At 40.2% G+C, this 23,625-nt stretch overlaps 2 protein-coding genes across 4 annotated transcripts in view; both read left to right on the top strand.

Moving 5' to 3' along the window:
* The window catches only part of ralgps2 (Ral GEF with PH domain and SH3 binding motif 2), a 50,884-nt gene extending 40,495 nt beyond the window's left edge, over positions 1 to 10,389 (top strand). The window contains exons 9-19 of one of the 2 annotated variants that reach the window (XM_040128178.1): positions 747 to 837; positions 1,064 to 1,131; positions 1,247 to 1,385; positions 1,522 to 1,673; positions 1,764 to 1,818; positions 2,425 to 2,502; positions 3,429 to 3,534; positions 4,378 to 4,470; positions 5,735 to 5,840; positions 6,195 to 6,286; positions 6,400 to 10,389. In XM_040128178.1, coding sequence (XP_039984112.1) covers positions 747 to 837; positions 1,064 to 1,131; positions 1,247 to 1,385; positions 1,522 to 1,673; positions 1,764 to 1,818; positions 2,425 to 2,502; positions 3,429 to 3,534; positions 4,378 to 4,470; positions 5,735 to 5,840; positions 6,195 to 6,286; positions 6,400 to 6,429 — 1,010 coding nt within the window. In that variant the 3' untranslated portion in view covers positions 6,430 to 10,389. The remainder of the gene's footprint in view (positions 1 to 746; positions 838 to 1,063; positions 1,132 to 1,246; positions 1,386 to 1,521; positions 1,674 to 1,763; positions 1,819 to 2,424; positions 2,503 to 3,428; positions 3,535 to 4,377; positions 4,471 to 5,734; positions 5,841 to 6,194; positions 6,287 to 6,399) is intronic. The other variant, XM_040128179.1, reaches the window with a different exon arrangement.
* Positions 10,390 to 10,507: 118 nt separating this feature from the next.
* Positions 10,508 to 22,748, top strand: fam20b (FAM20B glycosaminoglycan xylosylkinase). Of its 2 annotated transcripts, none has more exons than XM_040127855.1 (8): positions 10,508 to 11,709; positions 12,976 to 13,328; positions 13,486 to 13,733; positions 13,826 to 13,912; positions 14,026 to 14,135; positions 19,496 to 19,667; positions 21,730 to 21,921; positions 22,528 to 22,748. In XM_040127855.1, the coding sequence occupies exons 2-8, from the start codon at positions 13,167 to 13,169 to the stop codon at positions 22,595 to 22,597; spliced, it is 1,041 nt and encodes a 346-aa protein (XP_039983789.1). In that variant the 5' UTR covers positions 10,508 to 11,709; positions 12,976 to 13,166; the 3' UTR covers positions 22,598 to 22,748. The 2 variants fall into 2 exon arrangements, with proteins under 2 accessions (XP_039983789.1, XP_039983790.1); XM_040127856.1 differs by having other exon boundaries at positions 13,016 to 13,328.
* The last annotated feature ends 877 nt before the right edge of the window (positions 22,749 to 23,625 follow it).

The raw sequence follows: 23,625 nt of genomic DNA on the forward strand, positions 1-23,625 counted from the left end.
GAAGAAAACAGCATCGTAGCCTTACTGCTTCATTCTCTGTAACCATGGAGACACTATGAAAGATTCTTTCATGCTCTTCATCAAAACGTCAGTGTTTTGTTTTTTTTTAAGTTAAAAAATCAAAATACATTCAGTAGTTCTGTCAGTTTTACCTTCATCTGTATTCAGCATCAGTGAAAAAGATTTAAGGATATTTTAAACATTTTTAATTTGTGAAAAAATGACAACTTCTTCATGTACACTTCTTGACTTGCCCTTGTCTTTCATGTTTTTGGTTGGTTTCAATGTTTCAATGTTGTTCTTTCTTATGATTCAGAGAGCTACAGCTTACAGATCCTCCATCATATGGCTAGTAGATGCATGATGCATTTACATGCAGTAGAAACCATGGATCCCTGTGTTGAAAAATGCTAAAGCACACTGGCACAGACTTTTGAAATGCTGCATAAAAAAATTACATATATTGACATAAAGCTCTTACAAATGAGATGCAGCTATTACCTAGCAACGCCCAGGCTGCTGCTCTGTAGCTGACCTTCACTCCAGCTCCCTGGAGGAAATTGAAGTAAAGTCTCTGTAATCATTTTTAAAGTTTCACATTATTACTAATTTTTTATCCTCACTCCAGACACACTTTATAGCCTAGATATCTTGGTGGTTTTAGTAACCCAGGATCACGGGCACACACACTTTATGTCAGTATTTTTTCTAATGTGTGTCATTAGTTATTACCTTCCCTTTTTCAGATATACCAGTGTTGCCTCATGTACAGAAGTATCTCAACTCAGTCAGGTATATCGAGGAGCTGCAGAAGTTTGTAGAGGATGACAACTACAAGTAAGAAACAAAACAATATTGTTTCATAATTTCTGATTTGGTCACAGGAGCAATTTCCTGCCAGGAAGATCAAAATAAGTTTTCTCTGCTGTTTCTAATTTTATTGTTTGTTGCTGGTAATCTACTCCCTTGCCTGAAAAAATTCCATCTATGCAATTATTTTCATGACGACAGTTTTTCAGAGGATGAATTCAAGCTGATGGATTCACCGATATTCTTTATTTAGGTTGTCACAGAAGATTGAGCCAGGCACCAGCACACCACGAGCAAATGCCTCCAAAGAGGATCTTGTTGGTGAGTTTCAGTGGAGATCTCTAGCGGGTCTGAGATGTAGAAGAAACCTGTGTATCATCTCTTTACCTCTCTGTTCTTCCTGGACTGTATATTTCTCCTCCTTTCTTACCTACAGGCCAGGAAGCATCAGCATCTCCTCTCTGCAGCCGTAAATGTACGGTGGCAAGTGAAGGACCCAAAGTCCCGGCCACACCACCCTCCCCGAGGAATCTGCTGCCCTACGGACACAGGAAGTGCCACAGTCTGGGCTACAAGTCAGCACCAGTTATTTGATAAATAATGATGATGATGATGATGAACGCACACAGTTTACACACCAGATGTCCTAAACTAAAAAATACTGACACCCCTCTCTGTCCCGACTGTCTGCTGTGTTCTGTGTCTCCACAGTTTTATCCATAAGATGAATACAGTAGAGTTTAAAAGTGCTACGTTCCCCAATGCTGGTTCTCGCCATCTGCTGGACGACAGTGTGATGGAGAGTCACAGTCCCACCAGGGGACAAGCAGAGAGCTCAACTATGTCCAGTGGTATTTCACTTGGTAAGACTTGAGCATTTTACACTTATTAACATGATGCACAGTGTGTTTCTTCAATGATTTATATTTTTGTGCTGATTTTTATCTATACAGGGAGCAGTGAGGGTTCAGAGCTAAGTGAAGAGGTGTCTTGGCCAGCTTTTGAGAGGTAAGGTTAATATATCCATGTCACTGGTACTTGTTCATCACATCCAATTGCAAAATCATAAAATACCTCCATCCCTGACACGATTGTCAAAGTTCCAAAGCTCTGGCTTCAAGTTACAGCTATGCAAAATGATGTTCCGTTAAAAATCTCAAACACACACGCCATGCACAGCCTTGCTTTTAGTCTCGCAGTCAAGGCTATCATGCATCATCCCTCCACCGCTGCTGTCAGATGCTTCTGTTTCTCCGGCAGCCTGAAATATATGACGTACTTAACATTTAAATCCCCTAACCAGTAGGCCCACTGTGCCAACAAGTGTGTGGAGCCACACTCACTATTTCTGAAGTTAAGAACTGTCAGCTCAAGAATCTACTGGCCTAAAAATCACTTAATCACTTAATCTTCTTTCCAAAACACCATTCTTCGAAACTCTTGAATAACTCTTAAAACAAGCATCCATCAATAACTCTTCTAACCAAATGACCACGCCTCATCCAGCCCTTACCCATGCAATTTGAAGGGAGAAAGAATAACAAGGCGAAAAACACCCGCACAGCCTTAACAGTGTCCCGTGCCCCCTATCCTATCTCATCCTATTCTGAACAGGACTCGGTTCTATCACTCTCTGGGCCCAGTGACCCGAGTGGCCCGCATCCCCTACAGAGGAGTCCTGAGGCCCAGCAGGTACACAAATCCCGACCGGAACCAACCTGACCTGAATCAAATCCTCTCTTATCCTCACTTCACGCCCCTCAGTCCCTGCAAGGGGCTGCTGTGTGCTGGTGCTTAGCCTGTGTGGTGCTGGGTTAATCCTGTGGTGGGAAATAAGTGTGTGTGTGTGCGTGCGTGCGTGCGTATGTTGGTGAAATCACAAATCGGGAACGGCAAAGGATCTGTTTGAGGTTATGATTCTTCATCTTTTGCTGCGCATCATCAGTCTACAATCTACCTTTTGCTTTCTTGAATTTCTTGCATGTCTGCATCACACACACAATCACACACTCTTACACACATGTAGGGCTAAATTTCAACCTAGACTTTCGTGGTAAGTTTCCAAGGTATTTCACAGCTTGGAGCTAAAAATGAATTTCCACAGCCACACTGTGCTCCATGTGTTACTGGAAACAAACTGTTACATCCTCATTTCTAAAGTAGAGAGGAACAGACTCCTCAAGGTTATTAGAGCCAATTCTCATGGACGTTGCATATTTGGCGTCCCCTGTGGTTAGGGATGGTCTCTCTCTGTTTCTCTCTCTTTCCACCAGGCTTCACTAGGCTCCTGCACTGGGCTTCCTGCTCTGATCCTCCAGACAGACACAATCTGCACACCACCTTGCCTGTCTCTGCTCTTCTCTATGCAGATAGCAGTGTTAAGATTTATATCTGAGAAACTCAACTCTGGCAAAACGAGAGAAAAATAGATGTAGTTATAAAAAAAGTTTCTTATTCATGAGGCAGAGGTTAAGGTAGCTTTTGCAGATTGCGTCTGCCTTTACTTCTAGTTCATCTCTGATTTGATCTGATATGTGTGCGTGCATGAGAGCATGCATGTTTTCTCGTGTGCGTGTTTGTGTATATAGCTTGTAATGTATGTCTCTGCCCTGTTGTAGCTCGGCGGAATCGGAGGAGCTCGCAGTTCACCTGTATCCCGGAGCAGTCACAGTGCAGGGGGTGTTGAGACGAAAGACTGTGCTCAAGGAGGGCAAGAAACCAACAGTGAGAACCAACACACATGCACAGTACAACCGTACACGTGCATTTGTTCATATGTTGTTCATACATCTATACCTGCATGTACCATACAAGAGAAGACGGGCAATAAATGCTGCCTGCAGAGCACAGATAGGACCTCAGAGACTCCTTAACCTCCAGAGCATCTTTGGTTCTTTCTGTTCCTTTTCCTTATACTCATTGTAATTCTCTTCCTCTCTGGCTGTGCTTGCATTTCTTTCCACTGCTTTTGTTTTATTTGTCCCGCAAAAGTCATTTTTATATTTGCACTGAGATTATCCTATTCTGTTTTGGCTGGAAACAAATCTGGAGCCCTCTATGCAGCTAAAATAACTTAAAACTGTCATAGTGTGGATGGTTTACGAGCTTCTTTGATGATATAATAAGGTCTAAAAAACTTTTTCCCAGTCTGTTCATGCAGTCAGGTGAAATCTCCAGATCAGATTCATTAGTTAGCAGGTTCACTTAAATGCGTTTTTCTTTCCCATTCTTTTCCTCCGTCTTGTAACTCTCTTTATTTTGCTTTAATTAGTCTTAAAAGCTTCTGTGTTTCTGGAACAAAATTCTAATTTTGCACACAGTTATTCAACCAAGCACAGACAAGAAAAGACTTTTAGTCCCTGAAACCACAGTCTTCCACTCTGTCATTCACATCACTTTGCCTGCCTTTCTAATCTTGTCTCTTTATCTGTCCTGGTTGAGAGTTTGTAAATCCCAAAAACATCTCACAATTTACACTTTAAAAGAATATGATTTGAGTGCCATTCTGTAGTATTTCATTGAGTAAATCAGACTAAAGTGGAGATGATTTCACCTTTGTGCCTCCAGGTGGCATCTTGGACCAAATACTGGGTCGCTCTTTGTGGAACCCAGCTCTACTACTACCCTGCCAAGTCCCTGAAGGCCACTGAGAGAAAACATGTAAGTCACACACAGTGGTCTGTCACCATCCTCTGTTTAACAATCTGAGGATTAATTCATGCCATGCATTTTTGCAGCAGATGATAGAAATTCTGGAGGTTTTACTATGTTAGTTTATTTAGGCAGGTGAGGACAGATAGCACATATCTGCACTGAGATGTCTGAAAGTCTCATACCTCTCACATGTGAACGGCCGTTGTTGATAGAAGTGAGAGTAAATGTACCAAATTACCCTGGAACACACTCAGTTTTATAAAGAGATAACACATGATAGCCATTACTTACTCATTCTTAAAAACTTCATTATAGAATGAACTCAGGGTTAGAACAAGTAAGGATTCTTCTTCGTTGTTTGTATTTGGTGTGCACTGGAGAAAAGGAAATAACAGCAACAATTCAGATAAGAAAGGTTTAACATTTTTAGTTCAGTGTAGATTTAAAAACAAGTGTTCACAGTGTGTCTGGCTGGATGTGTGTTTGTGTAAGAGTGTTGCCTCAGCTTTACAGGAACATTCACTGAAACTGTACAGGAGCTCAGGAGAGCGTAGGGAAGAAAGGAGGCAGGAGAGACGATGAGAACTGGAGTAAAAAAAGAGTATATCACTGGATGTGAGATGCAGTGTGGGTGTGGATGTGGAGGGGACTGGACTGGGTCTGGTACAGCGGGGGGATAGACAGATGGTAGCACTCATTGAATAATGAGACCAATGACATCACTGCAGTCCTGTGTGTCACTCATAGGCTAATGAGAACCTTGTGGAGTACACATGCAGGCTCACAGGCAAAATCCAGAGGTTACACACACACATACTAGTTCTTCTATCTTTGTCAGGACACTCATCGACATACATAATTCCCCTAGCCCCTTACTAGTTCTTCTATCTTTGAAGACACTCATCACATAATTAATCCCTAACCTTTACCATTTTAACACAAACATCACAAGTCTTAACCCCAACCTTTACCATTTTAACCACCAAGGTTGTTCAGAAAGTGAGGATCGACCAGGATGTCCTAACTTTCCGAAAATGTCATCACTCCCAAGGTCTAAAACTCCAACTGGTCGTCACAAAGATAGAAATACACACACACACACACACACACACACACACACACACACACACACACACACACACACACACACACACACACACACACACACACACACACACACACACACACACACAAGGCCTGTGGTAATATTTAGACACAATAGAGTTGTTACAATGAAAAATGACTCTGTTTCTACGTGTCCTCTGCTCAGTTCAAGTCAACATCGAGCAAGAGCGTGTGTGTGGTGGGTTTAATGGCCATGATGGCTGACGATCCCGAGCATCCTGATGTCTTCTTGCTGACTGACTCAGAACATGGTGAGAAACACACACACACACACACACACACACACACACACTCACACACACACAATATTAGATTCTGTCCATCTCACCCACAGTAAGTCTAACTCTTGATTTAAGTATGCCACTGCGTGCTAGTCATATTTGGCATTTTTGATGTTCGTATACAGCTGTTAATGCACACACACACACACACACACACACACACACAGTCCATCTGACTTTGCTCTGAACTTTTCCACTGTGACTTTGTTTTTATTTGATTGGGCGGGCCAAAGCCAAGTGAGGCTTCAGCCATCTTTCCACAGTGATGAGAAAGCAGGTGGAAACAAGACTTGGCAACTCATGCTGTTTGTCTCCGTTGCCTAGGTAACACCTACAAGTACCAAGCAGGGAACAGAATGAACGCTTTGCTCTGGTTCAAACATCTGAGTGCTGCTTGTCAGAGCAATAGGCAACAGGTATGGAGCCACACAAACAACATGTACACACACACACACACACACACACACACACACACACACACAGACCGCTGAATATTAGCTATGATGTACAAATCTCACTCTTTTCCCAGGTACCAGCCAATCTGATGTCGTTTGAATGACCGATGCTGGGGAGTGCAAATGAGCAAAGGGGAGAGGGATTAGAAAACAGACGAGGAGGATGAGGAGGAGTATTGACTCAGTAGTGGGAGCTTTCACTGCCATGAGCCCTACCCGCCAATTCTCTGATTCTAGCCCCGACCGCACTGCAGCCTCACCTGCCACCACTGCCTTAACCAGAGTACCCTGTGTGTGTGTGCGTGTCCTTGTACATTTGAGAGCGAATGTGAGTTTGTGTGTGTGGATGGAAGTGACTGTTTTGGATGTAATGACTACTGAACAAGGACCTGGACCACTGCTCTTGTCTCCCATTTGCTCTCAGTGTCTTTTGTTTTTACTGCAAGTGTTCAGCACTTCAGTGGAGCCATCGACTTCCTCTCCTCTCTCACAGACAGACTGTCTTCGGATGGACAGAAATAATCCTCTCCTTTGGTTTTCTTAAGGAGTTAGCTAATCTTATCCCTGTATCCACCATGCTCAAATGCAAGATTCTCGCCTTTTATTCAGCTGGACACAAAATCACAACACGCACACTCACGTCGGACTAACCCGTTGGACTTCTGAGGATTTGGGAAAAAACTTTTTTACTTACTTGGTTCACACTTTCAGTTGTTGCTCCCTTCATTCACTTGAGTTGGGTTGGAGTCAAAGGGGTTATTTACATGAACCACGCACTCACACTCTCACACACACACACACACACACACACACACACAGGCCTGTTTGATCGCGTCATCGTAAACATAAGGGCTCTGATTCGCAGTCAGTTCCAGCAGAAACAATTCCCACACTTCCTGAATGTTTCTAGTTTTTATTACAGAACTTAGCCCCCCACCCCCCCACCTTCTTTTTTTGTCATATACTTGCTAAGTGTTCTGTATGTATGTGTGCGTGTCTGTATAACTGCATTGGGTGAGGAGGGGGAGGGGGCGGGAGTGAAAATGTTTGCTTAAATTACAGGAATCTTGTCTGCGTTCCACATAGGTACGGTAATCCCAGAATCTAAGCTAAGATGTGTTCACAGTTGGGTAGACAAGAGTTACTCCTTTTACGAACCTGCTTCACTTTCTTCTCCAGTGTTGTCTGCTCTCTGTTATCACCGCCATCAGTTCAGAAAGGTGACATTTGGTTCACCAGACTCACACATACTAAACACTAAGACTTTAAACTGTGAAAGAGTCTAAGAGAGAGCAGCGAGAACTCACAATACATGATTTTATCTCCTCTTCTTTTGTGCTTAATATGGTTAGATCCTCTGGTCTGGAGCAGACATTCAAAGCTACCTGGAGCCATACAGAGTCTATTTTAAATCTTGTTGCTTGATATTCCTTTGTGTTGTTAGTTTCTTTTCCTTTTTGGGAGGGACGGTGCAGTTCACAGTATTACCATGTAGTAGATGATTGCACATCAATGTAGATTTTTTTGTCTGTTACATATGAATGTTACATTTTTGTTTTTGTGTTTTTCTCCCTTTTTGGAGCAGTTATTTTGAATATTTTATGTACATGTGAATTTTAATTTTTTTCTATTTTTTCTTTTTTTTTCTTTTTTTTGCCCCTTATTCTATTAACCAGGACCCAGCTCAGTTTTAGGCCCTAATCATGATGCATCTGATTTGGAAATAGCATAAGCACCTTGGTTATTATTAGTGCCAAGTGATATTAGTGTCACTGTTTTTCTTCAGGTTGTTGAACCCTTGGGCAGGGCAGAGCTGCAGTGGAATCAGGTGTAGGTACTGGCAGTGGGGAAAAAGCTGGGATTTACAGTTTCCACTGTGGATCACAGATGTTCGAGGGTGCTGCAAATAGAGTACATCTATAATGTTTTTGAGCGAAAATAATCAGATGGAGGTGATGACAATGAGAAAGTGCTTTTCGCCCATTAAAACTCAACAAATTCCAATCTCCTTTTTGAAATAGCTGTTTACATTGTATGTTTACACAATCTTTTGCCCAACATCACAGTCTCCTCACTGCTCCACATGTACTCTATCCACCTTAGGAAGAAATATCACGTAGAAACAAATGTCCTCCTATCAATGGGGTTATTAAGCTCAGAGTTTCATGCTGAACATATGTGTACTCAGCACTGGATCCTCTTTAATGTGTCTAATTAGATGCATTAAAACTGTCCTCAACATAATATACAAGTCATCATTTCAACTTTTTAGGTCAGACAAACATTACAAACTGAGACAATGTCTGTTTAGTCCCAATCAGAAGATGTTCAGTCCTTTGTATATTAACTAAAGAGATGGTAGTGGATGAACCTGTGGAAGAATGAATGAGGGAGCCAAAGACAGGCTTATGTAATGCGGCAGTTACTCTAAATACGTGTGCACATTTGTGTGCCTGTGCATACTTGTCTATTTTTTTAAAAACATTGTAATTCAAGCCTGATAGGCAAATCCCTCAAGGCTGCCGTCACTGCTGAGCAGTGGGGGTAACCGGCTACCTAATCATCCGTGTGACTGACTCTGCCAGCTCATGCTACACCTCCACATTAGCTTGTGTTTTGTATGGGAAGTGTAAAGAAAGGAGGGCTCGTGAGCAGATAGGAAGTAGAAACTGTACTCATCTGTGTCCGCTGTGGCTGGAGCTGCAATATGGAGCAGAGTGTTTGAAGTGACAAAATCCCAGAACTGAAGAGGCTGATCATTACTGGTGTTTTAATACCAGTGGTGGGCCAGGGACAAGAGGGCTGTGAATGAAGTGAAATGCATGAGACAGAGTTTTTTTTTTGGGGGGGGGGGGGCCTTGGGGATTGAGAGGCTAGCATCGGTTTATCTACAGATGCTAGCTGGTCTCTCTCTTTACTGACACATCCAGATAAGCTTAATCCGCTGTCATTTGCAAAATATTGACGAATTGGTGCAGTTCAGCAAGAACTGATGCTGTCTCAGAAACTCTGAAAAAAGGACTGTGGACGGAGGTGTCTGAGATGTAAACAAACCCAATGTAGACAGACAACATCTCCATCACATTTCCTTTCTTTCTGTTTGCTTTATCTGATGTTACTCAAGAACAGTGAAAGAAAAAAAAAAAGAAAAGACATGTAACTGATGTGGATTCCTGATGTGTTATACCTAAAAATACCAGAGAGGTGCTTATGGGGGCCTCTTGGAAGGTTTATTTGAATTAATTTGGGTGTAACCATCTGCCCCTCAAGAAATTCCCAGATCATGTCAAGCGCTTTTTGTGAGGTTTTCCTCACTGTAACCTGAGTTTACATGAATTTCTTTTTTTATAATCATTTCTGTACAGTGTATGGTCAGAATATTGGAAACACATTTCACTTTTGTTTTGTGGTTTTAGTTGACTCATTTCTTGGATTTCGAGGCCAATCACTGCTAACGTAAAATCACAGTCATCTATTTTGGGATGCAAGTGGAGAATTCAGATGTCAGCCACTCATTTAAGATAATTTTTGGTTGTTATGAAGAAACTTGATGCCATGATTGAAAATTCTCCTTGCTGTGGTCAGAGTTCATGTTGTTTCCATTAAGTTGACCATACTGTCTACAAATGCACAATTTGGCCCTGTATTAACTGTTTTCACTGAATCTCTTTTCTGAATTCATTCTTTTTAACGGTCATGAAAAATGTTTAAAAGTGCAGATGAAGGGTTCAACCAGAGGAAGTGTCCGAGTGTGGTTATATGATGTGTTTATTCTTTGGTAGAGAAATGGAGGCAATGTGAATCTGTGCCTCCTGTGCACTGGCCAGGCATCATTCACTGTTTACCAAGGACATCAACAACAACCTTCGTTTGACCAATCAAAGGTGATGAGGGTGATGGGTAAATGATCTATGACCTTCACCCTTTACTTGCTCTGTGTGTGTGTCTGTCTCTGTCTACACGTGCCATGACTGTGGCGAGCGCTGTGACCTCACTACTGAGTGATGTGCTGCCTGGTGTGAAGACTGAGAACCAATAAACACTCTGCCCTTTTTTACTCCACACATCAGTTTCATGCTAAATGTTCTGGTAAGGATTGCGTGTGACAGTTTATCTGGAATATGGAGGGGTTTTTTTTGGGGGGGGGGGGGAGTGCGTTGCTGTGTATTGAGTCATGGTTTTATTGCATGATTCGATACTATTTTATAATCAGTTCTAGTTTGTTTAGGGTGCAATGTGGATTATTGCAGAGCAGGAGTGATAACTTTGAGAGCACTGAAAGGATCTGTCCTTCAGAGTCAAGCCCTGTGTGAGTTTCTTTCCAGGCTAATTTCAATATTAGTATGGCTTCTTCATGACAATATTACAAAAATATTATCGGAAAATCAAATTTATAAATCAGCCAGCAAAATACCAAGGGACAAATTACATTTACTGCAGTGGTGTTGGCTAATTTTTTTTCTTTAGTCAGCAGTTTTTTCTTGAAATGAAACATTACCTCACCAGGCCACAGTTACAATCACATCCATCTCAGTACAGATGTTGGCTTTTTATTACCAACAAAATGAACAGCTGTGGATTCATTGCAGTCAGGAAACATTTCTTGTCATGCAATTACAAAATTTTGTCCCCTACAACAAGGTCTCAACACTTTGCTGTAAATATAACAACCAACAGTTTGTTTCTTTTGGGTACAATTTTAAGGGGGTAGTGGTGTTTCTGATGGGTTGTGGAGAAGGGAAAAAAAAAACACATTTCTGTTACACAAATTATTTGTTTATTTTATTTATTTTAATGGCTTCTTTATTGAGAATTTCTGGATATTTTTGCCTCTTCCAGCCTGTAGTTATTCAAAGAACAAAAAAATCTAAAAAGCAAGACTCAGCCCTTAGTTGAACTGGTCACAGCCTTTTAACCCATGCAAACTGAGAGAAGTGGTGCAAAGTAGACGTACCTTTGTTTTAAGGGTTTGCATGTCAAAAAAAGATTGGGAACTACTGTGACAGATTATGGCACATGGGGGTGTGACACTTTAAGCAGTATACAATTATTAAATGTTGATATACTGCTAAAAAACCAAAGGTTAAATAGGATCACTTGATCTCCAGCTCATCAGTACAGGGTTTTGCTTACGGTGTACGGGAGGTAGTGTAACACTGCCACCTGGCGGTTACATGGAGCACTTACGGCGGGGGGCACGGCAGGCCAGAGAAGGAATCGAAGGAAAAGGGCGGAGGAAAGGGAGCTACCGAGGGGATTGAGAAAATGACAAACCACAGTGACTTTTTGCGGCGGGATAAATTGCATTATTTAATTTCCATCTCTTAGGACTTTACAGACACATGAAGCTACTCTGTCTACGGTGAACGGCATATGGCTATAAGGTAAGTGAGCTTGGTCGGCAGCCAGTTAACATGACAGACGACGTACTGTGTGAAGAGCTAGCTGGCTGGTTTAGCTAACCTACATAGCAAGGTGTACAGCGGTTAGCTATGCAGCTAGCCCTGTCGAGGGAGATGTAGCCACATCGTTGCAAGTATGGTGACCTGACTACTTGTATGACCCAAGTGTAATAATCATAGAAGGCATCTGAGTAGAGCCGTTATTCAGAGGTTTCGGGTGGTTTTATTGCGGTCGGTGATGACTAGCGGTTTTCTCGTTAGTGTTGAAAAAAAAAAGGCAGCAACATCATGAAAGACCGATTGTGTGAAAGTAGTGACTGCCTGCGTGGCCAAACCTGTGCAGGCTGACTGGTATCAGCACTAGGTGAAGCCGTGTATATAATGTTTTAGCCCGCTAATTGTTAGCTTGTTGTCACCTTTTTGATAACAACAACGCTAACGCAGGTTAACCACAGCAGAGTCAGTTAACTGTCAGCTAAACGTGGCAGTTGTATTCATTTTACTGCCGGGTTGTGTAGATCACAACACGCAAAGCTGACATGCAGCGACCCGTTTTTCATCCCGTGTGGGAATTATGTTTAGCTTTAGCAGGCGGATGGATTCATCATGAGGTTTTGTAATGACATGGGCATCACAGGGATGCAGGTCATCTCTCTCTAGCAAGGTTAGACAATGAAGGCAGAGGGCTGTGCTGGGTCCACCATCTCACCTGACCCCCGTCTGCACCACAGCAGGACTCCATGTCCATCATCCCCTCATTGGAAACAGGCATGGTCAATAAAAAAGACAATATTTTTCCTGCAGCCCAGGTCCAGTGTTGGAGAGGAAGGGGTGTTATTACCTGAAACAGGGAAGTTTGCATGCTGTAAATGTGGCCCCTTCGCTTTTAACAAAGCGCAGCCTGTACTATGGCTGCACATACAGTTGAAGGGCTGTTTAAAATGTGGTAAAAGCCAAAGATTAGTTGCCCATTTTGCCCACAGTACAGGTTGTGTGGTGTGACGTACTTTTGAATGCACATACAAATTTACACAGAGCAGACTGTGACATCCTGATGTAGTTATACATGCTGAACAGGCTTCAGCTGTGCTGCAGTACTGGGTCACCATCTGCCCTGAGGGGAAACAAGTAAGAGGGGCAGCTAATCAATCAATCAGTTTTCTCTCCACATATTATTGACAGTACATTTTTCATCTCTCACTCTCTCTTCCCTCTCCCTGTTCTCTTCTCTCTCCGCTTCCCTCATAGCCCTCTCTTATTTCTATTTCCCACTCTTTCTCCCCCACAGGTGACTGCCTGTTTGCTCAGATTGTAGCACAGAACGTGTCCTTTCAGAAGTCTTTGTCAGGGCCAAGCAGGCGGTTGGGCGACAGGGAGTTGTGGGGGCCATGCTACAGGGGTGAGGGGGGTCTGCAGTGTGGGAGAACGCACATCGTCGGATGAGGAGGGATTCAGGGTCGGTCGGTGTGGAGATGAAGCTCAAACAGCGCTTGGTGGTGCTGTGTGCCGTGCTGCTCCTGCTGGGCCTGGCCAAGATCTTCCTCCTGGATGGAGGTGAAGGATCTGCAGCCAGCCGACGGGACCTCAGAGCATTTCGTAAGGTCAGGGTGCAAGCCGACTGGTCAAATATGAGTTATGAGAATAATTAAGTAGAATTAGCAATACTGCAGCTGTATCTGTTATGAATTCAGACTCTGGCTAGAGCATTTTTGGACATATTTATTGTTACACACTGTAATTATCATTCCTCCCTAACAGATGGAAGCCGGCCTTTCCCTGTCCCGTGGAGCTCGCCTCACCCACACCCTCCAGTCTCCATGGGAGATAGCAAGCCAGTGGGTGGGCCCCAGAGAGGTGTACCCTGAGGAGACTCCAGAGCTTGCTGCTGTGCTCACTGCCCTCAGCACTGCCAGGATAGAACGGGCAGATGTGGGCTATAAGGGCACTCAGCTCAAAGCCCTGCTGGTGCTGGACGGCGGACAGAAAGTGGTCTTCAAACCCAAAAGGTCAGCAATGTTAAAAATAGGACTACACACTTGTATTTTATGCTTAAGAGTGATTCAGCTTTCTTATTTTTGCCATTTCAACCCTCCCTCAGATATAACAGAGACTATGTTGTTGAAGGCGAGCCATACGCGGGCTATGACAGGCACAACGCAGAGGTGGCGGCTTTTCACTTGGATAGGTGTGTAGGCCTTGTTATTTGAGTGTCTGAAGTTTATCCTTACAGTCTCTCTGATCTGTCAATGGAGCAAAACTGAAATAATCTTCTGGCATCATCTGTTGCCCTCTCTGCAGAATCCTGGGTTTCAGGAGAGCACCTCTTGTGGTGGGGCGATACGTCAACCTGCGGACAGAGATTAAACCCGTGGCCACAGACCAGCTGCTGAGCACCTTCCTCATGCAAGGTGTGTATCAGTCCACTCTTTCGTCCGTCTTACTCTCTCACACTTCTCCAATGGTGTTATTGTATGAATGATTTCCCTTTCTTTTGACTCATCAGTCCACTTTCTTTCTCACTCTCATCTCAGTTTTCAGTCTGTCTGTTGATCACTCTCACTCTCTCTCAGTCATCTTTCCCATCTTTTTCTTTATCAGTCAGCACACTAGACCAGGATATGCCCTCCCGCGTACTGTTTGGTGAGGGTGTGGCACCGTACAATCAATACAGTATAATCACGTCAATACGAGGTTATGCTTTCGACACACGTTTGTCAGAGAGGGGAAAAAAAATAGAAAATAACAGAATAGATTTTAATATTCTAATCGTTTTTTTTTTCTCCTATCATAGATATATAGAGCTATTTGTCAAAGATAGATGGAGCTAAGCATCACAAACTTAGGAAAAGTGAAGCATGAGAACAGAATGACCCAACTGAATACGATATCTCTGCAAGAAACTCTACCTTTGGTAAAGGGGAACTCCAGCAGTAATATAACAACAGTAAGGCTGTCAGTCACAGGTAGTGTACTACTCATTTTCTCAGCTTGAGTTTGAAGACCACAAATTTATTATAGAAACCTTGCGTTACAAACTGAGGACATGGGGTTTGAAAGACACAGGCATTTACTTGGTACAGAGGTTTGAATGTGAAGATGTCACTGGTTGCACTTTATAAGATGTAGGATTAGCTGCTGTTAGAGCTTGACCCATCCTAGGGACTAATATTTAGGCCTCTGCTACTTTGACTCTGACCTGCCTTCTAAGTTTTGTCAAACTCTCATTAGGGTAGACAATTTGACAATATAAATGTGCCTACCACCTGAGATTTTTCTATACTGTTTATACCATGGTAGCTCTCCCTTAAATTTCTCTGTGTGTGTGTGGCTATAATGGGCAATGTTACATATCAACAGGAGCAGGACTTACATTTTTGCAATATTGGATTTTATTTTTTTAGAATTTTTTGTATCAATTTGATAATGTGCCTTCAGTTATCAGGCATTAGTATTTAATATTTTATCCATAAAAAGGTTCTGAGTTGATTCTCCAGAAAATTTGATAGTACATATTGATATTGCAATATAAAAATTACATATACTATGGCAGGGGATTTTGCCCATATCGCCGCCTTCTAGCTTTTGTGAGAGTTTTCCTGCTTTTCCTTGTCTTTCATTGTAGTAAATATTTATTGGATTTTGGAGCGTTGGTCAGACAAAACATGACATTTGATGACAACAGACTGTGCTCCAAGAATTTTTAGACCAAATGATCAATTGATTAATAGAAAAACAAGTGTCAGATTAATTGATAAGGAAAATAATTGTTGGTTGCAGCCCTAGGTATTTCATATCATTGGTGTTGCATTGAAAATTAGCATTAACTCACATGCTCTGGGTGCCAGTATTAACCAAAATATGAAGTTCCATATTGATTGGTGCTTGTCTATTCATCATTATCAGCGATTTTATGCCTTTGATCAATCTGCTGTGAGCTGGAATTAGCTTGAGACATTGGCATAGAAACGTGGCACCGTAACTAGAAATGATGTGCAAATGCTTCACAAAAAGTATGATCCCAATCAGCCCAATGGTGGTGCTAGAATTAACAGTCCAAAAAGTGAAAAATTTAAAAAGCTGCCCCCCCCCCATACCATGAGCCCTTTTGACTTGAAATTTGACTCTCATGTACAACACAATATACCCTACAAAAAGCCTCTTGGACAATAAAAGCCACCATGATGGATTTTTAGCTAATTTGCATAATATTGAATACAATAAAGTGACATTTACTTACTGGATTTTGACTGTATCAGTGCCACATTGGGTATACAGCTTTGCAGGACTGAGCATACAATTTTAATACAAAGAGGAAAGATCTGTCTAAAAATCTGTGTACATACACAACAAGTTTTCATTAACATCCGATAAAGAGTGAGCAAATAGCAACACTTTTGCAATTATTTCGCAAATATTAATGCATGTCTGCACATGGCCTGTCACAGTTGGTGCATAACTCAAGCTGTGCTTCAAAAATTTCACTTGAGTGCACAGACTTCACTTTGATGTCAGACTTTGGTCTTAAATCTAGCAAAGAGGAGCTTGGTGATTGGACAAAGCTCCACAGGATTGTTCTTTTCTGGTTTCTTCCATCATTGAGTGTAGCGAGCAAAAGCTCTTATTCTTAGTTTTTCATTATATTCATAAAAACTATTTGCTGTAGATTAGTCATACCATTTTTTGGGGGGATTATTCATGGTGAACATATTATGAGTATTTTAGCAGATACACAATTATTATTCTATAAAGTATTAAATTATCAAATTAAATTAAGATTTGACAAATAAATGACAAAATGCTGAAGTGTAATCGCAACATAACCATGAAAATGCATGTTTATAACTATAACTAATATAAAATCCACTAGGCTTACAAATCATCTTACAGTGAAAGTTCCATAACAAACAATGTCCTTTGCAAATAAAACTAATAACACCTAGAAAAGCTCTATAGGGATGCTATACATGAGAATGAGCTTCATTACAATTGGTGGCAAATAATGAAATGCATGTTACACTATCCCATAAGCCTATTATGGTTCAACCTAAATATAAGTGATAAAAGCAGTACACATACTGTAAGTTGAGTTTGCTTGACAAAATCTGTATAATGTAGTTTCTTGGAATTATATTTTGTCTCAAATGGCAGTAAATTAGATTGGTGATTATGATGGTTATCACAATGTTAAAGTAAACTGAAACAAATCACATTTTAGATCATTTTCCAAAACTACTGATGAGCAACTAACTTCAATAACCTCAAAAGTCACAAATATTGAACAACAAGCTTGTCCTAGCCCAGTTCATCACTTTTTTGTGTCCCCTGGAAATACGTTGGTTGTTGCCTGTGCTACTTGCAGCTTGTTTGTCCATTTGGTTGTGTTTTGTGAATTCACAGAACATATGTTGTCAAATGGATGAGGATGTGTTCTTAATCTGCTTGTGTTTTTTCTATTTGGATGTGTTTTCTTATGTTGCAGTGCATTGAGCTCTTTCACACACCGTACAATCCAGTGAAAAATAAGTAACTGCTGAGGCTTAGTAATTACATACAAGGAATTGCAAATATGATTAGATTTAGCTCAGGGGGCCAAACTTAAAAAAATGCGCAACTAAAAAAGTATTTGGAGTGGAGTTATAGGACCCATGAATTTATTGGAAGTTTTTAGATAAATTTTATTTGAAAAAATCCATGACATGAACTGGGAGAAGTTCTGAACTCAGGGTGAGTTCGCATGGAGTGACCCAGGTTTGGTTTGGAAATAAATGACTGTTAGATTTCTATCTTCACCACAGTGGAGGTGAATAGAACGTTGTTTGTGCCGCTAACTACTTTGAGACATGACTTTTAAAAATTCAACAGAAACATATTTTCCAGAAAAAGTGTCCTGTGGATTGTTCACAGATCTCACTATCAACAATTTTTATTGAAAATACTTTCGACTGAAATAGGAGTCCCAATGCAAATTGGAGTCAGCCTGTTCTGAGGATTGTCCGCAGTAGTTTTTATGAGATATTTACTTTACAGCAGCACAAACTACAGCCTCATTAATCATCATTATCTTTAGACCCGTTCAGTTCAAACAACATCTGAACATTCAAAGTTCAAAAATTGTGATATTTATTGCAGGGTTGATACATTACCATATATTTTCCTCTGTTCTTACAACAGCTCATAAGGAACCTGATGTGTTTCATAAAGGTGTGTGAGAAAAGCATGGTTTATTGTTACAAAAGTGTCTTGAACTCGAAGCAGATGAGATGGTGAGATGGGATGGCCCCAAGAGTACAAAGCTGCAAATGTTGCTCATAAACCAGTAAAAAAAATACTTAAGAGATAAACTCTAAGTATTTTGAACACCTCTATTAGCTCTCAAGCACTCTCCATGTGATCATGTATTTTTGGGTTCAAATCCAGTGTTAGTAATGTGAACTTTCTTTGCATCATAGGTGCTGAAAACTAGTGTATGAGATGTATTAGTTGCAGCATGACATAACACTAGAGTATCAAGTAGGACCCTAGCCAGGTAATTTGTTTTATAGCAAGAAAATAAAATTATTTCTGTTTTCTGCTTATTGAATTCAGTTGGATTTGTTTCACTTAGTTTGCTCAAGTTACAGCCTCCAAATGGTGAAAATACCTTTTAAATACCGTCAGACTGTCTAGGAAACATCTAAGGAAGTATTTTGTATATGTCAGCTCTTCAATAGACTGAACTGAAGGAGATCCTAAGGAGCTGTCCTGTTACTGTCTCCTCATTTAACTAGTTCTGAGATTATTTTTTGATTAGCCAATTAATTATTCAACAGATATGAATCAGTGACTGTTTTCATAATTGATTTATTATTTCTTACTATTTCAGTAACTCAGTTACAAACATTTGCTTTCTTCAACCTCGGAATTGTGCAAACAAGTGTTTGCTGTGACTGTAAATAATGTGTTTGGATTGTTTGTCTGACCAAATATGCCAGATACAGAAATCACTTTGAGGAATTTGGGGACTGTTGATGGCCTTTTTTTGCTTTAGTTTTTACATTTTATCAACTAAAAGATTTGTTAATGAATTTTTAATGTATAGGAATAAAGGAATAAAGCATGTTTGCTCTAAGTCAGGTTTCTGTACATTACATGACCATGAAATGTGAAAACCTTATATAGACAGGTATGTGCCTTTCCAAATCATTTCCAATCAATCAAGGTGTAGAAACACATCAAAGATGATGAAGAGAAATGGGAGACACCTGAGCTAAATTCCAAGTATCACAGCAAAGGGTCTCATCATTTATGTCAATGTGATATTTCAGTGTTCCCCTTTTTAATAAATTTGCAAAAATTTCTAAAATTCTGTTTTCACTTTGTCATTATGGGTATTGAGTGTAGATTGATGAGGGAACAAAATGAATTTAAACCATTTTAGCAACATAACAGTTTAAAAAAAGTGGAGGGGTCTAAATACTTTCTGAATGCACTGTGTTGGTGAAATTGCACAGTGTATTCCGTGTGTGTTTCTGAGTCGTCTTTTAATGAGGCAGATTGTCTGTGATTAGGAATGGGAATTCGCACTATGTTCACATTTCTTCACTCTTTTCTCATCCCGATATTGGTTTTTGTTTTTTTTTTTTTTTTTCCTCTCAAAGAATGTGGCAGATGCCTTCATACTGTACCTTCTTACAGAGCCATGTTTGCATCTCTTCCATTTCTCATCATTGATAAGGTGTCACGGATTTATTTTCATAGGTACTTTTTTTTTCTCTCTCTCTCTCTCCAGTTAATAATACATGTTTCTATGGAAAGTGTTATTACTGTCGGGAGAGTGAGCCAGCGTGTGCAGAGGGAGAGATAATGGAGGGATCCCTAACCCTTTGGCTGCCCGACGTCTGGCCCTTGCAGAAACATAGACACCCCTGGGGACGCACGTACAGAGAGGGGAAACTGGCCAGGTGGGTGATGAGTTCAAATATGATCTCTACACTTGTTTTATTATTTTATAAAGTCAAGGAAAATCCGGTGACTGGACTGAGCGTCAGCAGCTCTCCCATAATGGAGATATTTTCTGGCAGCAGCTGTAAAAAGACTGACCTGTTCTTTCCTACTATTAAAGTGTAATAACGCTCCATCCACTCCTTTACTCTGAGAAAGATTTCCTGAAGGGGGAGGTGAGTGAAGGTGGAGATATCTTGTCCTTTGATACCAGGGCAACATCCATCATAACTGGTTGTAGTGTTGGTGTGGGCAGCAGAGTGAATATATCTATGAATGCAAATAAAAAGATGTGACCTCAAGAACAAACTGAATACCTAACTGTGTAATTTAAACACCACTGAATTTATAGCAGTGAAATATTTTACTTTTGAAAAACATCTATATAAATTCATGGGGTTTGAATCCACCTCTTTCCAGTTGTTAATTTCAGGTAGGGTGGAGGGTAGAGTTTTGTTTTTTTCTGCTCGAGTTCACAAATTCAGGAGGAATCCTCAAGTCTTCATTATCCCAATAAGTTTTTAAGTTGATAAAATTCAGTTAGTCAAACTAGATGGTGAAATAAAAACACCTGATCTACCAACGATGAGATGACTCTCAAGATGTAAACTGATGGGATAGAGGTCTGATCTTCTCTATTCAGACTCCATTACTAATCCTTGGTAGTCTGTAACTTTGAGTTTATTAATACATAATTTATTGGAAATTTCAGTAATTAGTTTTAATAATATATATATATTGTTTTGATTGGACAATTTATTAGTTGATTATAATGAAAAAACCTGCCTGTTTTGATCTTTTTCGGTCTTCATTAGGGTTCATAGCAGGAGGAAATGCATCAGTGTGACGATTTCATACATTAATGCAAAGGTTGTGTGCCTTAATGTTTGAAAAAAGGTAGTTATTGGTGGTGTGTGGTGTATTTTTAAGATTTGTAATTTGATAATTTTTTAATAATGTCCAAGACATTTCCTGGATAGAACTTTGCAATTTGTTATGAATAATAGGGAAGTGAGAGAAAGATCTAGACACAAAGATCCAAATAAATGCTAGAATTAACTGCTGGCATAGTCTTTTCATCAGTGCACAGCAGCTTTGCAAAAATTGGCATTTACTTTAGTTTAAATGAAGCTTTTCCTTCAAGGACATTCCTATTTTATCCATAATAAGTACTAAATTATTCCTTCAAGGAAATCGAATGGAAATTATGAGGAAAATTACATGAAATAAAATGTTCATCAGTTACTTTTTACCCCCAAGTATCAATAAAGAGTTCCACTGACCTTGCAGAGAGGGTTTTTGTGCAACATTTTTTCCCGTTAAAACATAGTGCTTACGTAACAACTTCTGTTCCAGTACTGGGCTCAACTATGCTGACAAATATATTTACTGCTATGATGAGTTAACAGAGCAGGATATTTTTAAATTTAGTTATGGATTACATTATGTCATGGGAATGCTCTCAGAAACTTTGTCTAATGATGATACTAAAACACTGACTATCAGACAGTGCCCTGTGACCACACAGCATGGATACTGGAATTGTCAATTTCACATATGCTGTTGAGATGAGGCAAGCATTATTAAAGGTTTACTCATCCAGCGTACACCTTGTAGTGAGATCCTGTTTGTGATAGTGGACTGCTGAAGTAATTAGATCATGAGGGTCTGTGACTCAGCCGTCTCTGCTAACTGCAGGGAGGACGTTCAAAGTATAGAATGAAGGTAACAGAAAAGTCACAGTGGTAACAGAGTACACCTGTATACATGGAATGAAACTTTCTCTCACACACACACAAAAGCACCAGAAAACATACAGATGTGAAACACGCATACATAAATGCCACCTTATAGGTTTGTTTGCAGTGGCTCAGAATTTTAAAACACTTCTGTCATATTTGATCAATATCAGAATTTTTTATAATTTTGGCTTCACTTCTACCTTCTGATAAAAACAGACACGACCAGCATGGGAGATTTTGATCTGATTTTAATAGATTCGCTTGTGTTTTGAACATCAAGGTGGGAGTACGATGAGAGTTACTGCGAGGCGGTGAAGAAAATGCCCCCTTACGATGCAGGGCCAAGGCTGCTAGATGTCATAGACACAGCCATATTTGATTATCTCATTGGGAACGCTGATAGACATCACTACGAGAGTTTCCAGGACGATGGTGGCGCCAGCATGCTCATCCTGCTCGACAACGCAAAGAGGTGAGCAATAATGTGAAGGATTTTAACAATCAAGATCACTTTTTCCCCCTGTCCTTTTTTGTTATCATTGTTGTTTATTTATTCATTTATTTATTTAAGATAACAGTACAATGCTCACATTTAAATCATTTATATTAAGTTGATTTCATGAACAGAGTTACAATAATAAACTATTAAAGACACAAAGATGAATACGGCCTAAATAAAAAGACTTAAACAGTAATCATCAATTATTTTTACACACCCTCTGAGGTTTTTTTCCTGAAATAGGAGATCCAAAATGTTTAAATTGACTGTTAAAATTCATTGGGAGTCCCCCTTAAAGTGGACTTGTTTAACCACACTGGTGCAGAAAAGGGAATCGCTGTCTCTCCAATAAAGGGATATTGTCAGTTTAACTCAAAATCTCAATTAAAACATGAGTTAGTTTTGCCCACAACATTAACATGAAAAATAAATCTGTAACAGGGATTTAGCGAAAAGTTCTGCACTTTTTTACAACCAACATGTTACGGTATATCAGGACAACATTCTGATGATTTTTAAGAAGTTCAACTTTTCATCTCATATTTGAAATCTAATTTTCATTTTCATTTTCAATTACAGTTTGTGTTGGCACTTTCAGGCATGCTCATCTTTTTCAAGAACTCACTTATTGCCACTGAAACTACTTTAAAGCTGACTCATGGGAACAGCCACTTCCATGAAGCGAGGACATTGAACCGTTAATCCTTCTTTGAAATTATTTTGTTTTTTTATGATCAAAACAATGGAAAATTTTCTCTCTGCATGATGGTTGTTTTTCAAACTGAACTACTGATTGTATCATTTTTATCAAGCACATCATCTATATTTTCTATATATTTAATAGCAAAACATATTTTACAGTCATTTTACACCTCCATTTCATAAATTTATCAGGAATCCCTATCTGAGATGAGATTGGCTTTCGAGTTCAGCCAGCAGAAGGAGATTGTTGCTCGCTGCTTGCAAGAGTTGAGTTATTTCCTAACTGAACACACAGGCCTGCCAGTCAGTGTCATGTTATACAAGCATTAGGGCTGGACAATAAACTGAAAACCAAACAGCACTGTCATCAATTTTCATCAACTTAATCCAAGTAATTTCTTTGTGTTGGGGAAATGAATTCCTTCAGACAAGCTGTTGTCTTCTGCTTTATTGTCATTAAAAGTATGCGTTAAAGGGGAATTACCTGGTTTTCTGCATAAATTGGTCATAAGATATGATCTGACTTTCATCTAAGTCACAAGTAGAAACAAACACAATGAGTTTAAGCTAATAACACACAATTATAATCTTTCGTGACTTTATTGAAATTAAACATTCACAGTGCTGTCGGAAAAAGTAAGTGAACCCTTGGATTTAATAGCTGGTCAAATCTCCGTTGGCAACAGTAACCTCAGACAAAAACTTCCTGTAGCTGTGGATCAGACCTCAACTTATAGAGCCGCTTCACCATATTCTTAGGATCTCTGGTGGGAACAGCTCTCTTCAGGTCATTCCACAGCATCTCTATTGGATTAACGTCTGGGCTCTGAATCCAAAAGGCAGATATTCTTTGTTTGAAGTCATTCTGTTGTAGATTCACTTTCATGGTCAGGGTCGTTGTCCTGCTGCATCACCCAGCTTCTGCTGAGCTTCAGCTGGCAGAAGGCCACCCTGACATTATCATGTAAGATACCT

Source organism: Xiphias gladius, chromosome 6 (genome assembly GCF_016859285.1).
Source record: "Xiphias gladius isolate SHS-SW01 ecotype Sanya breed wild chromosome 6, ASM1685928v1, whole genome shotgun sequence".
In the NCBI taxonomy this organism is placed as follows: Eukaryota; Metazoa; Chordata; class Actinopteri; order Istiophoriformes; family Xiphiidae; genus Xiphias; species Xiphias gladius.

What these genes read in the sequence shown, in the direction of transcription:
- fam20b (XM_040127855.1), top strand. Translation starts at nt 13,167, where the DNA reads ATGAGGAGGGATTCAGGGTCGGTCGGTGTGGAGATGAAGCTCAAACAG. An exon ending in GCGGCTTTTCACTTGGATAG is followed by an intron (nt 13,913 to 14,025) that starts GTGTGTAGGCCT and finishes CCCTCTCTGCAG; the next exon opens with AATCCTGGGTTTCAGGAGAG. An exon ending in AGAGAGGGGAAACTGGCCAG is followed by an intron (nt 19,668 to 21,729) that starts GTGGGTGATGAG and finishes TTGAACATCAAG; the next exon opens with GTGGGAGTACGATGAGAGTT.